Source organism: Lygodium microphyllum, chromosome 2, assembly GCF_053477565.2.
Source record: "Lygodium microphyllum isolate KBCC chromosome 2, Lygodium_microphyllum_v1.1.10, whole genome shotgun sequence".
Classification (NCBI taxonomy): Eukaryota; Viridiplantae; Streptophyta; class Polypodiopsida; order Schizaeales; family Lygodiaceae; genus Lygodium; species Lygodium microphyllum.
This window is the reverse complement of record NC_141136.1, coordinates 166720737-166735859: the sequence shown is the minus strand read 5'-3', so window position 1 is coordinate 166735859 and position 15123 is coordinate 166720737. Positions and strand designations below refer to the sequence as shown.

General features: G+C 39.3%; 1 protein-coding gene and 1 long non-coding RNA gene across 3 annotated transcripts in view; one reads left to right on the top strand and one right to left on the bottom strand.

Annotated features, from left to right (window-relative positions):
• The first annotated feature begins 2980 nt into the window (after positions 1 to 2980).
• LOC148040583 (uncharacterized) overlaps positions 2981 to 15123 on the top strand; it is a 72720-nt gene continuing 60577 nt past the window's right edge. Inside the window, exons 1-11 of the mRNA XM_087701063.1 lie at positions 2981 to 3037; positions 3260 to 3328; positions 5546 to 5568; positions 5714 to 5961; positions 7234 to 7323; positions 7438 to 7498; positions 7577 to 7779; positions 7882 to 7977; positions 8861 to 8918; positions 9087 to 9174; positions 9313 to 9780. Coding sequence (XP_087557189.1) covers positions 3287 to 3328; positions 5546 to 5568; positions 5714 to 5961; positions 7234 to 7323; positions 7438 to 7498; positions 7577 to 7779; positions 7882 to 7977; positions 8861 to 8918; positions 9087 to 9174; positions 9313 to 9780 — 1377 coding nt within the window. The 5' untranslated portion in view covers positions 2981 to 3037; positions 3260 to 3286. The remainder of the gene's footprint in view (positions 3038 to 3259; positions 3329 to 5545; positions 5569 to 5713; positions 5962 to 7233; positions 7324 to 7437; positions 7499 to 7576; positions 7780 to 7881; positions 7978 to 8860; positions 8919 to 9086; positions 9175 to 9312; positions 9781 to 15123) is intronic.
• LOC148040582 (uncharacterized) overlaps positions 4218 to 15123 on the bottom strand; it is a 71841-nt gene continuing 60935 nt past the window's right edge. For both annotated transcript variants that reach the window (XR_015695024.1, XR_015695023.1), the window contains 3 exons: positions 7945 to 9825; positions 7554 to 7627; positions 4218 to 5224 (listed from right to left, as the gene is read on the bottom strand). This is a non-coding gene — a long non-coding RNA (uncharacterized LOC148040582). The remainder of the gene's footprint in view (positions 5225 to 7553; positions 7628 to 7944; positions 9826 to 15123) is intronic.

Sequence of the window (15123 nt, the reverse complement as noted above, 5' to 3'; positions counted from 1 at the left end):
ATTATGTGCAAGGATTGAATAGAAAGGAAGGATTGAAATAGGGCTTATCTTTGCAATTCAGTGACTTATTGATTGCTTTAGCTTACCCTTTATTTTGGGAATATTCAATAATCCAAGCACAAGATCAACAAAAAAGAGACTGAGAATTGCTCTAATATATTCTAACAATTTTAGAAGATGTATTTCTCTAATTTACGATTCAATTGAAGTGTATGAATGAAGTACTCCCTCGTCATCAAGTGGATGTAGACTACAACAAGTGGAATTAGAGAGTTTTCAAAGTTATATGCAGTAGATTATCTCTTCAAATGGTTTTTGAAGCTTGATGAATCATGAAGAATGAATCTTTAGCCATATGCAACCAAGGTAACTCCCAAAATACTCCAATAGCCCTAATGCCAAGTGATAGACCAATTTCAATGCTTGTAGATCAACAGAACGTCAATGTAGAAGAGCCTTCAACATTATGGAATGCTTACTAATGGAGAATAAGAGCTTGGGATCAAGAATCTCAAACATCCTCATAATGGGATCTTAATGTCCAATGATCACTAAAGCTTGCAATCTTTCTTCAATCTTGAAGTATAAGCACTGTGGGAGAGTATCCAAGTCAAGATATTGATGATTCTTCAAGAAATTGCAAGCTTTGAGAGAATTTCTATGATTGTCCTCTTGTGTTTTAGGGTTTTTGATGAAGAAGATGAAGAAGAAAGCCAAATATGGAGAAATCTTGCTAGAGCTAGATGACTATCACTTGCTTAAAGTGCATGAAAGAGATTAACTAATGTAGATTAGAGAGATGTTGCATATAAATCAATGTGAAATGCAACACAAATATTAGGTCTACTTGTAGGGTGGTTTATGGTAGCCAACACACATCAAAATGGTACTTCTTCAGCTTGAAACACTCAATGAAATGCTGATCCATGAGAGGTAGGAGCTTCAAGAATCCATGGAAACTTGAAAAAATAGCTTAAAAGTAAAGAAGGAAGTCTCTCTTACAAAAGTATTTGTGACTTAAACCTATCTAACTCGAAAGACCTCCATTTTTACAAAATACCTTCGAAACATCTTGAAATTTGATGACAACATATTATTTTGTCATGTTTGTCTGCCTCCAACTTTACCACTATCTCATGTGGAATCCTTTAATCCAGCCCATCTTCATCACTTGGAGAACCATTGGTCAATATGCAGCTCCCTTGAAAATCTATACATGTTGTACCTAAATGGCCATAGATTATCTGATTGGAAATAGGAAAGATTTGTTTGAGATGTGACTAAAAATGGAACTAAAGACCTATGCTCTGATACCAATTGTTATGAAGGAGGATAGAGAGGAGAGAAAAGAGTGCAAAAGAGAGAGAAAAGAGGAGAGAGAAAGATTGACAAGGAGAGAGAAATACTAGATTGAGCGAAAGAATGAGAGAAAAGCCACGAAACTTGCAATAAGTAGAGAGATACTAAGACTGTTTTGATTGTTTTTAATTATGAAAAAAATATAAGTCTCTTATCTCTTTTACCCAAACAGTGTTATTAGGTATTTTATTTTTTCCAAATAGTTAAATATTCCTAATCTATACTAAATTATAAATCTAACCTTATAAAAATAAAAGTATTGTCCTAAGGCCATAATATAAAGGTTACAAAAGTATAAATAATATTACATATAATTGCACGAATGAATCTTTGTAATAATAGCACCCAAAATAATAATCCCACATATCAAATGCACTCCACTATTAAAAACAAAACCATTGCATTTGCTTTACTTCAACTGCTAATAATATCCTCATTAGAAACACAAAACACATCAATTCCTTGCCTATCCGCCTAGCACAATGGATGCAACCAATACTACACACATACATATGTAGCAAAGTCACTATTATGTGGCAAATAGAAAACAATAATGAAAACCTACAAATAGATAAAGGAATTCTTATTTTCATAGAAAAAATTTGGATATCATAATAGATAGGGATTATGCTCCAAAGGTACTATGCCACTTGACAATGTGTAGTGTTTCAAGCTATGGTAGCTCAATGATGGCAATAGAAATTTTCCTACTAAGCTTGTTATTTGCACACACTAATCGAAAGCAATTCATTCATGCTCATTAAAGCGTTTACTTTTCATGATATGATCATGGTGACTAGCTCAAATGATGACATTAGCGTAAGGTAATCAAACCAAAAAGGGATAATGGAAATATCTCTTTGATGTCTTAGAAATTGTCATGGATTTGCATGGAAATTGTTGCTATAAGGTCATGGAACCAATAGAGAGGTAGAAGTTTAATGTAATCACCGTTACATGTAATTAGAGCAATGAAGCACTTACAGGATTTCACCTTGCACAAGGGGTACTTACAAGTAACAAAATTATTGTTAGCAACTTAGCTTTACTAATGATTGTTGAACGCACCAACTACTAGTCAGTATTAAAATGAAGTTGCACGAAGGAAGCAAAGTTGTTGCATGGTAGCCAATAACTTTGCTTCCCTCTACATCCCTACTACCCAAAAATCATAGTGGACTTAGGTGGGATCTACACACACCACTCATATTTTAAATACCAATAGTTTGCCCTAGTGTGAAAGAGGAAGTGTGATGTGTCTCATGTTGATTGGTGTTTATTCATAGTCGCAAATGTTGAGTGAACAAGTTGGAAATCCGGAATCCCCTTAGAGCCTAAACATGCCCAAGTCAATTGACAAGCACAATTTGAGGGATTCCATTAAACTTGGGCATGCATGAGTCTTGTTTCAAGTCAATGGACTTGTCAGCATGCTAATTGGGACTCTTGGCAGTGAAGGGATCATTGGCATGCCAATCTTTCTTTCACTGATCGGCATACCATCGACCTTCTTCTTTCCTTCTTATTTTAAAATGATTGAATGCTCTAAATGTTTGTTCAATTTTGGGGGGCCATTCTTTTAGTGGCCCCTTTACCCTACATTGGCAATGACCATAGGACAGGACTCGGTGCTGCTCTTCCATACGCGTTAGTACCTTGTTCGGAAACACATAACACGGTAAGGTTACTTACCGAACCTAATGATGGTAGATGGCAGCATGGCCAACTCTCGTGTCTTGTACTATGGATGCTGGCACACCTCCCTCGCATTTCCTACTATCTGCGCTTGTGTATTTTCCTTCGCGTGTACAGAGTTCGGCAAGGGTTGTGCGCATACAGTTGACATCCATCAGTTTCTCTGTCCTCAGGATTCCTGACTTGCATTTTGTTCCCCTTTTAGTTCTTTCTCAGAGTGCTGCTGCAGATCATGTTGCAATGGATGGGCGGAGGCAGGCGCAAACTGAAAACGGTGCGCTCTCTCTCTCTCTCTCTCTCTCTCTCTCTCTCGCATATTTGCTCATGAAAAATACAATAGGGCCTTTTCTCTCTACAAAGGACCAGTTTGTTAGCTTGAGAGATTCGTGGTATGCATTGAAGGGAGATGGTGTAAGCACGCTTTTGCGACAAACCAGTTAAAATGCAAGTTTCATTCTTGAATATCCTGAGAATTAACGGAGACCTTATGTTTTCAGGATAACAATCCGGTGATTCTTAAACATGCTGTGTTTGAGCCGTAACGGAAACCTTAGGTCTTTAAGGGTTATAATCCAGGGATTCTTGAATATGCTGTGCTCAAACTGTAACTGAAACCTTGTCGCTGAGGGATAAACATTCATCCGATGAAATCAAACACAGTTGATCGATGCTGTGTCGTTCATGACTCAAGCAGCTTGTACGTCTCAGAAACGTCAGGGTTTTTCTATGCATGCAAGCCTGCTGCACACACTGCATCCAAATGAGCGTCGTGTCTCCTTACATATTATGAACAGCTGACAAGAACAAAACTACGGTCCGATGAATTCACAGAGTTGATAAATGGTGTGGCGTTCATGACTCAAGCAGCTTGTTTGTCTGACAACAGTCACAGATCTTTTCTATGCACGCAAGCCTGCTGCACACATTTCATCCGCATGAACTTCGTTTGTCTCAAACATGATATGGAGCACAGATATGTCTACATGTGAAGGTCTTACTTTATCTCGTTCGGTTGGGATGCCAAAGTAGGTACGTTGTCCATTCCACGTCCTAAGGCATTTACTTCAGAATGATGCTTTTCCAGGTCAGGCTTGCTCGCTGTGTTGCTTCTGTGGACCTCTGACACAGGTAGCATATACGCATATTGCATAGTTATGAGGGTTCTCAAAGTTGGAATGGTTATTCATTGATGGGATCTGACGCTAGTACAAAAGTTCTAGCCTTGCTTTGGCCTTTCAGTTCTGTGTGAGCCCTGATATAGTACAGCACGTAACGGCTCCACAAGTTGGGGCGATCCTCCAGTTATGGAATATGACTACGAAAAATGCTCTTGCCTTGCTTTGACCTCTCACTGTTTCAATCGTTTTAAGAGTTACTTTTCCTTTGCTTTGGCCCTTGGCTTGCATTAAAGGGCTGGGCTGGCTGCTGTCAAAAATCCTAATTATGCAAATCAAACCGTATTTTCAAATTTAACTGCATGCCCTAGAGTGTCACCATTTTTTGAATCCCCAAAAAGGAAACCTAGTTCAGTTTAGGTTCACAAAACAGCTATGAAGGGTTCATCTGCAAGGCCTATTGAATAGAAAAATAAATTGCACGAGACTATCCTCTCTGATGCCTAGATGAGTAGCCATGTTTGTGGAGATCAATTTTGCACACGCTCCAAAATCAAAGAAGATCAAGGCATGCTGATCTTTTATTTTACCCCAAGCTCTGCAGCATCATCATTGAGCTGATCACTAAGCACATTGGGGACAATTCTAGTAGAGGTTTTGAGCTTCTTTCCCTTTGGATCACCTTTATTTTCAGTATTTACAGCTTGCTACCTTTTGGGACAGTCCTTTGCCATTGGCTCTCCTCTTCACAAACAAAGCATTTATTTGCAGCCATCAATTTCCTCCATTGAGCAGCATTCTTTCAAGTCCCTCAGTCTTTTTGCCATCTGGTAGCCCTATTTGCAGATTTTCTCTTCTTTTCAGCCCAAGAAGTCTTCTTTTCAAGCTTTCCATCGAGTTTTCAGAGTATTTCAACCCACTTTGGTACCAGTATTGGGTGAAGGAGCTCATGAAAAGTGGACAACATCTAAGGTGGACGGAACTCCATGGGGGTGAGACTTGAGAGAAGACAGTGAGTGAGTCAGAGAGAGAGAACTCTTGAAAGTGCACTGCAGCTGAAAGAATAAATTGATAATGATTTGTAAGTTGAAAGTACAAGACTAGGGTCTCATTTTATACAGGCCTAGGGTTCCCCCTAAACCTTCGATCCTTATTTAATGCTAGGTGGTGTAAAAGGTGTTCACACACTCTTACACACAACAATGTGTGTTCACACACGGGACAAAAAAATAACTTACAGTTTAATACAGCTGCCTGTAATGTTTAGGCTTTCAGATAATGCAGTTTACACAAAGCTAATTTTTACTCTTGTAATTAATCATATTCTCTCGTGATTTTGATGGCATGCCTCTGCAAATGTGGTGGTTTTGCATCAGTCAAAGAAATCTGTTCAGGCCAGGTACTGATAAAAAAAATCATGTTTCATCTTGCAAAGATGGAACCACTACATTCATGCAGTTCAAAGCGAAAGTAACATGAAAACTGTTTTGTATTTATTTGACACAAATGTTTTGTCTTTCTAATAAGTCTCATGAGAGCTGTAGGCAGCATCAGTTTTTTGAGCAAAGGAGAAAAGTCTTAAGGTCTCAGGCAGAAGAACTATCTGGGAAAAAGTTTGACAGGCCAGCAGAGCATGGGAAAACATTTGACAAGCTTACAGAGCAGAAAGACAACATCTATTCTCTAGATATTGCTAGCCTAAAGAATCTATATCAGCTTGCAGAAGACGCAAAAGATAATCAGATTGGGCCAGGCAACAATCAGATTGAACCTCCTTTTGAGGCTCCTTCAGGTAAATGATTGCTATTTCACTTCTATATTTTGTAAAGCTCTCCTTTCCATAGAACATAAATAATTTTTGAGATTCTGGTTCAATAACTTTGGTGGACCTGTAGTGGAGGATTTACTTCCCTAGAACTGAAGATCAAAACACTTTCAAACTTACTAATGCAAGCTGATTGGTTAGTTTGATTTTAAGAATGTGAGAAGCATGTGAGCACCGTGCATCCTCTTCTTGAGAGGAAATGACCGTCTTTTGTGTTGGACATACATTATTGCATTCTTATGGTATACTTGTGTAGGCTTAACATGTTTCTTGCAGTTTGGTCTCTAAGGTGTCAACCATATGGAAGCATCTCAGATCTTTGCTTTCCCTATGAAATGGGCACAAAAGAAATACTAGAAAGGATGGGTGTGTAGACAACACATTAGAAAAGAAAAATGGGCCTCAAAATCTGCACAAACAGCACCTAGAATTTTTGCACTGCATCAAACTAAACTGATTGTGGTTGAAGGTTCTGGTTCATTTATAGGTCATGTTCAATCAGATTGGTATCCTTGATTCTATTCCAAGGGTCAGTTCTCACGAACTATATTTAAACACACCTTGTAGCCCTCCTATGATTTCTGTTTGTGTGTTGTTTTATTCAAACGTCAAAGAGAGGTAATTCCGGTTGATTTAGGCAACGTCTGATAAAAGTTGACTAAAAGGTAGACTATGTATTTTAGAGAGTGTCTAAATTATTCAAAAATAGAAAATAATGGGTCTCCTAAACACAAGGATATTTGTAACTCTAGCACATGCTCCACTAGACATGTAACCTTGAGTCAAATGAGATCATGCACAATCATCATCAAACATATTGTCTTCAAAAGGAGAAGTTGGGGCATAATGACAGGTCAACTGAGATGGTGCAAGATGCATAAGCTGAGCACAAACTTTTCGGAAAACAAGATGTGCAACTTTTGAGAGAATGAATACAGTACTCCCTTTGAGTTATATTTTGTGCAAGTGAGATGGCTTCCCAGCAAGATAACCATTTCCTAGAGGAGCTTGCTGCTACGTCTTACAAAGACCTTAATTTTAAAAATGAGGTGCTTAAACCCTTTCTGCTTTCCACATGTAACCATACTGGTTTTGTTTGGATGTTTATTGTTTTGGGAATGCACAACTGCTAAATTGGGTGTAAAGAAGCAGCAGTTTGTGTAAGCTGTTCAAATGAAAGTGATATTAGGACAAAAGGAGCTTTGCTTGTAAGTTTTCATCCAATCTCTATTCAAACAGGTTCCACACAAGTTGAGAAAAAGGTAAATGGCAATCTAGAGCATGGAGGCCATTGTGAAGATAAGCTTCATGACCACAGGGATTCAATGGGTATGTTTCGCCTGGTTTGTAGCTCAATGATGTTTTCCTAACCATGGATGATTAATGTGATTCACTCTAAAGTGAACTCAATAACTGATATGAAGCAAAATGTAATTTTTCCAGGATGTCAGTTGGAGTTGCCTGAAAGCAGTCTTGTTCCAGTGACTGGGTGTGCAAAATCAAAGTATGCGAAGCCTTTTTTGAGATTTTTCTTAAACATTTATGGGGGAAGAGCATACATGATATTGGTAAAAGTTTGTAGTGTTGGAACTCAGTGGACACCAGGTTCTGCGGATGCTGCTGCTGCTCTCTCCTACAAGCTCCCCCAAAACTTTTCTCAAACTCCAGAAAAGGGCATAAAAATGGGCAATGAACATCTAAAGCCGAAGGTTAATCAAAAATCAAAAGGAAACAAAGAACGTGATTTACTGCCAAAAAATTGTCACAGCCAAAACCGTTCTGTAAGTAAGTAAAGAATGCTCACTGCTAGAAGTTCTCCGGAAGTAAGTTCTCTATTGATTTTGTTTTTTATCAGCAGAATAATTATCGCACGAAGTCATTTTCCAGGTTTTAAATTATTGGATCTCATAAGTGATCCAGAAAGTGATAAACAAAGGACGAAGAGTTCACCTGCAGAATACTATGCAGCTTTTGTCCTGGAAGGTACTTTGTGGATGTTTCAAATGGGCACTGGGGCAGATCCGAATTACACTTATTAAGCATTAGCAATTGCAATCACAAGATGACATATTTTAAAAAACTGTTAGGATTCAGGAAGTGCTTGTAATTTAAAGAAGGCCATAAATGCGGTACTGAGAAGTTGCGTTTTAAATTGATACTTAAAACAAGAGATAACATTGGCAAATAATTGGATCTGTGTTGGAAACCAACTGTGCTGGTTTATCTTTTATGTTTTGACCAAACATGTTAGAAGTGACCCAAACTATGAACGTCAGCCTAGTAATGAGCTCCAAACTTAGGCCCAGGTATGCTGAGGTTGAGGTGTATGGAGCTTGACCTGTTAATCGATATCATTTCCATGAAGATTCCTGCAGTGGCAGTCATGATCTCAAATTGTAGACAACTTGCACCCTTTTGGGTGTTAGATGTCTACAATGCACATCTCCTACACATAAAATCCAAAAGTACTAGTGTGATCATGTGGATGTGGTACTGTAAGGAAATGTGCGGTAGAAGTTCATAACCATTTTGAAAAATATGGTTGAGAGATTGAGCCCCACAGTTTTCATGGTATCTAAGGTTTCTTAGCTCCTTGTTGTTTGAAAAAGCATCTCCTGTGCATAAAATCCAAATGTACTAGTGTGATCATGTGGATGTGATAATTTAAGGAAATGCACGGAGAAGTTAATAACCCTTTTGAAAAATATGGTTGAGAGATTGAACACACAGTTTACATGGTATCTAATGTGTCTTAGCTCCTTGTTGTTCAGAAAAGAAATATCAATAATGTGCACGCATCTGCTCATTTGAGAATTTGTGTCTATTGTCTGCCCATGTGTCAAAAACTAATGATGTTGCATAACAGGAATGGGGAAGGTGCAGGATGCTACGCCAAAGAAAGGAAGTGTTGATTCAAAATATGGGTAAGTAAACAAATCAAAGAATTGTGGGGTCAAATTTGAGTTCCCTACAGACTGTCTCAACAAACAGCTATTTTTTCACAAGGAATGTGGAGAATCAATGCTGTTTGTACAGAATATTCTAAATATCTACAAATCTAGGAAGGTTTTAAAAATCCAATATGTTCCCAGAAATTGCAAAGAGGAGTTGTCTGCCCCTAGAAAACATGCTAAGTTGAAGTGGGGGCCTAAAGAACCACTTAGAGAGAGCTCACGTGAGGTATCAAAAGCACTCTTTATGGACATGTGTCCCCATATTTCAAAAGTTAACAATTCAGTCATTCGTTGAAAATCATATTTCTTCTTCTAACGTTTTATTTTGCAGAAATTCATAGACTTGTATTCTTGCAATATGCAGGAAAACAGAAATTGGAATACTGATCAATCAGAAATCTCTTCACATCCTGTCAGCCCAAGGGACATGGACAATGTCACAGAAAGGGCACAGTTGGGATCTCTTTTTGACATTAGAGAATTTCCGTCCCCTAGTTTTGGTTACATAGATGTTGCAAACAAATGGCCTAATGATTCTTCAGATCATTGTGGGGTTAAATCCAGACAGTCAAAGGCCAGGCAAAGACAGGATGTTCTTGTTTCAGAAGATGCTGAAATACTGTCTATCCATTCAGATCATCAAAATGCAAATACTGCATTCACAAGTGATGGGTTCTCGGACTCCTTCCAATACTTAAAACCCAGATACCTTGACGAGGAGACTGTCAAATATACGAAAGAAACGGTTAACAAACATTTGGAGGATTTAGTTGGTGCAGCAACACCATCGAGCTATGCTTTGGAACCTCATGCAGGACCATTCATTTCCCAGGTCTCTGATTATTTTCAATATCTTCTTTCAACATATTTGCTGAACCTGCACACACATAGAATGTTTAAAATCAGCATTTACAAAAGAAAAATTTCACGGGACAAAAACTTAACAACACTAAATGTTCTGTGGCCTTGATTACTCGACATAAAAGCTTCATAGCTCTTTTCAAGTTAGGAGGAAACATGAATGATGCATCTGGTTTCTACCTATCAGGCAAAAAATCAAATAGCACTGTGCAAATAAACTGCCTGGAATTTAAGGAATTTGACATCTTGTAAACAAATTGGTACAAGAAGCAGAAACTTTTGCGATAATAGCTGTGGCTAATTATGTTCAGAAGGAAAAATACAACACAATTCAAATGCTCAACAGAAAAGCTGAAACTGTCTACAAATCACATCGCATCACATATACAAGGCTGCTCAGGGTGGTCTAGGGGTATGGGGGAGAGAAGCCATGGTGGAGGGGTACAACACCACCCAGGTTGCCATCCTGTAAGGTGAAAAACAAGCCATGGAAACCCCAAGTGTGAAGACACTTCTGTCGAACCTCTCATCGGTGTTGAGTCTCTTGTAGTGGCTCCCAGACCACCTTCCGAATATGTCAGCTTGTTAGGCTCCCAATGATCTCCCATTCCTTCGATTGCGAAGGAGTAGGCTCCATGTTGAGCAACCTAAGTATTTAAGTGCATTGAAAATAATTGTATTGCATTAATTCCTGATTTTGGTCTCCATTTACAGCCCCAAAAAGGCTTTTTTGTATCATTTGGCATTATTAGTGTCCAGGCACTACGCAAGGCAGCCCAGGCATGGGCATCACCCCAGACAAGTCAGTGTCTCATGTGCTTATAGTAGGGCATGTCCATTATTGTTTGTATCATCTCTCATCTAACTATCCATCCACACTTTCTGCCTCCAATGCCTAGTGGATGCTACACCCCATGGGAGCTGCTGTTGCCATTGTAGCTATTTGGATGCTGACCCAGGTCAGCTGGTGCTGCTTCCCTGATCAGCTGGCTGCTGCCCCATATGGAGGTGCTTCCCAACTTTCATTTGTCATTTGCAGGTTGCCCCAATCTCCTAGCGTAAACCTATCCAACTACTCCAGAAGGATGCCTCCCCAACCGCTTGTAACCCCAAAAGAAGTCCAGTGATCCATCACACCTACTATAGAGGACTAGATCTCTCTAGATGTCTTGGGAGCCTACTAGAAAATGAAATCCCCACAAGCCTCATGCTCATTGTTTGCTATATCCTAGAAATTTGTGCCTTTGTCTAATCCATCACACTTATGGAGGACTAGATCTCTGTAGATATCTTGGGTGTCTATTGCAAAACGAAAGCCTCCCAAGACTCTTGCTCATTATTTACTATATGCTGGAAGTTTGTCGTAAACAAAGTACATCTCCCTTTGCGAGAGATAGGAAATTTAAAAACTCATGGATCATGGACTTTGAATCATTTGATGACAAAGGAAGTGCTGTCAGTTGTGCCAAAGAAGGTATTTGGGGTGTCAAAGATGTCAAGGAACGGCAAGAGATGGCCTCTAAAATCTTAGTCAAGGGTGGGGAAAGGTGAGGCTCATGCTGACCCAAAGGTGGGCGACAATTGCTGTCCCTGAGGGGAGTGGACTACGAAGCCAAAGTAATGGAAGGATTCAAATGGCCACTATCTCATGAAGGAGCGGACTGCTAAGGGGATGGTATCCAATAAGCATTGTCTCTCAGTGGAGTAGATTGCAAAATCGGGGATTGTCGAGGTGGCAATTTGAAACCCTAGAAGTAGAAGAAACCTTTGTAGCGCATTGCTTTAAATAAACAAGGTTTCTTTCTTAATTAAGCATGTTTTAGGGTTGTTTAAGTGAAGCTAATGCATTTTTAGCTCAACCCCCCCTCTCAGACCCAACAATGATGCCACAACCAAGCCCTTTTTTTCTTTATCATTTACCCCAAGGCATCCCATCCCAAATCAACCACAGCATTGGACAATGGGTGCGCGTCGGCTGCCCAGTGGCCTACTAAGACTATAAAGACGATGGTTATCTTACCAAGGGAGCCCAACTGATCATCCCAAAGAGACCAGGGCATCGGAGAAAGGGTGCACAGTGGCTGCCCAGTGGCCTACCAAGTCTTGTAAAGGTGAATGGAATCAACTATGGACTTTTTTTCTTTTTTAGGGCTTTGTATTTAATAGATTTAACATTAACTGAGGGTTTCAAATCACTTTTTGTCCTATTGAGTATCCATGCCCCAAATGGGAGAGTGATAAGGGATGGTCAGCTAAGACCTTCACAAAACAAGCAAACTATCTCTACCATTACTAGGTGTCGCTGAAGAAGGAAAATGACTAAGGTGTGGGTGACACAAATATAGCAAAGATGTGAAGCAAGCAAGCTAGGGAGAACTGCCTTGGAGACTGTTATGTCCAATGTCATAAATATGGTGGATCCAAGGTTGACTACTCCAAAAGACCAAAAAAGGGATAAATACGCACAAAGACATCTTTACATGAACCGAATGCCAATGCATGGGGTAATGCAAAGGAAGACGTAAGATGTCATGCTCACGCAAAATGCAATGCAATCGTGTCATTTAGATAGTGCTCTTGCAGGAGAATTGTTTACTTGTCCAAGTATCCTTTTACAATCATGCCATCCTAATAGTGCGGATGAAGTTACAAATGTCCATAAGTACAATACAAAAGAATAAATGAATAAATGAATGTCTAAAAACTGTAAGCATAATCACTGTCACTATTAAGAGAACTAGCCACTTCCTCTCAAATTGGAAGGGAAAGCAAGAGAAAAGCACCCTCTCCTCATCAATCTAAAGAAGTAGGGGAGGGTATATCCAAGCCAAATGAACCCCAAAAGGCCAAATGGTGCCCTAAATTCACAATGGATGGGCCAGCATCTGAATTCCTTGATAATCCCTCAAATTTCAGGTGCTGAATTCAGTATACAATGAATTCTACTGATGGCACGGATCCCTAGGTGGCTGCTAAATCCTCATTTTTGCAGAAATTTAGGGTTCAGAGCAAAATGCCCTTTGTTGTCCACCAAATTTGGCCGAGATCTACTCCAAATGGTTGAGATAAGCTGAGATCTTCTAAGAATTGATTGAACAAGATGAGAGAATGCCATATTAAAATATCAGATCTAGAGCATGGCAGGAGCTATGGAGGTTGGAAGATTAAGACTAAATGCATGTTGACATGGACAATGAGTAGACAATTGTTACACAAGTAAATTAGGTTCCAAGATGGAAACTTGGACTCATAAAGACAATCTTGTGTATCGGACTGACAATGACACTAACTGAAAGAGAAAAGCATCATGATATTGTATTCATCATTATGAAAGTGATAGTCAAGTACAATGCTTTATAGAAGTTGGGTTGTTCCACTCTCCTCACTATGCATATGGGATTCAAGACATCTGTTCATGGAGCATACATCATTTGTCTATTTCTCAACACTCCCCCTCAAATGATGAGTCCCTACTCTTGCTGGCTTTTACCCCCCCTACATGGTGACATGGCCCAGGAGACTAGCTCATAGGCAACCTAGTTAAGTTAAAGCTTGAAACTTTACATCTTTAGCAAGGGTTTTTTACAAAGCAAATCCACTAAGGAAAAAATAGAGATCCACTATGGGAAAAACATATAAAAGATATAATGAAAATTCTTTAGAAAAATCTGTCAGAGTTGTTAATGATAGTGGAAGTATCTTCTTCTTCTTCATTCATGAACTGGTTCTGGTGGTGATCATTCTGCATTTGCTGTGCTCTTTTCTTGTGGAAACATTCACTGGCTGTATGGCCACTCTTGCCACAATAATGACATATAATCCTATCCTTCTTGTTGTTGGTGCTGAGTCCTCAACTACGGTCTCTTGCTCCATAAGTGCCTTTGGTATACAAGAGATTGTTGTTGGTGGTGTGTTCCTTTGCATCCCTGCTTTTAACTTTGATTTCTCCATCAAGTAGTGAGTGCTCAATATCCTTAAGTGAGAGACTTGAAACATTACTTAGGGTGGACACAAGATTCTCATATGGATCCTTATTTACACTTGCAAGCAATACGGCTATTGCTTCATCTTCATCAATATTCTTCTTATGAGTTGCAAGCTAGCTTTTTAGGCTCTTGAACTTGTTAATGTGTATGGTCATGGAAGCACTTTCTTTTATATCCAGTTTAGAAAACTGCATGAGTAATTTTATCTTTGAATTCTTTGCTTAGGTACCAAAGATCCTGTCAAGTTCCTCCCAAGCAGTTCTAGCATCTCTGATGCCGGAGATATGATGTAGCACATCATCACTTAGTCCCCAGGCAATGATGCCTAGTGCCTTGTTATTCACTTCTTCCATTCTTTGGTTTTTGGTGGAGCTACTACAAGGATCCCGCTTTTTGTATCTTCTTTCCCACCATCTGCATCACCTTCATCATCTTCAAAGAGATCCCAAAGGTCTTTCCTCATGACGTGGTACATGGTGTTTTTCTTCCAGGCATGGAAGCCTTCTCCATTGAACTTTGCTATTTGTTCAAGCTCTACCATTTTTTATCAGCAACAAATTAGCTAGCAAAAGAATTGTACTTTAATGTGTCAAGACACACAAGATGATTAGTGTTTAACAACACTGCATGAGTATTAAAAAATACTATCTTGGAGCTCAATATCGGATGTTGATGCTTGATCTTCTACTTGCTTGTTGATTTAGTGTAATGCTTTGCTTGAAATTAAGTGCTCAGTAAGAGCAAAGTAATAGAGTCTTTAGTGGACCGAGAGGAGTAAGAAAATGAAAGGTTTTATGACCTTGAAGATCAATGACTATGACTGCCCACAGAGATGACAATTAGGGTTTCTCAAATTGTGATCAACAGAGAGTATTTTGGGGAACCCTCTTGGGTGAGGTTAGCCCACTTGGGGAGCTACCAAAACCCTATGGTGGCAATGCAAATTGTGTAGCATGGAGATAATGGCAGCCGTCAACCAACAAGGGCGCAATTTAGAACAGCAAGGAAGAATTTCGACAATGCCGGTTTTTGCAGTACACAATGTTGACATGTGAAGTGATAGGATGGTATGCCCTAAGCAGAGAGAAAGATCTCTAGAAGAAATCCTATGGAGATATTGACTGTGGAGAGAGATCTAGGTGTTGCAAGCAAACAAGGTATTGCTGTCCATGGCAGCCATGAAAGCTCCAATGAAGATGAAGGTGAACCTGGAGTAGGAAATGAAGACTTCAGCCAATACCAAGCTGGGTAGAAGTGAAAGGGAGATGGAGAAGTAGAGTGAGGAGTTGACCATGCTGAACTGAGCTCTAATACTATGTTAAAATGTT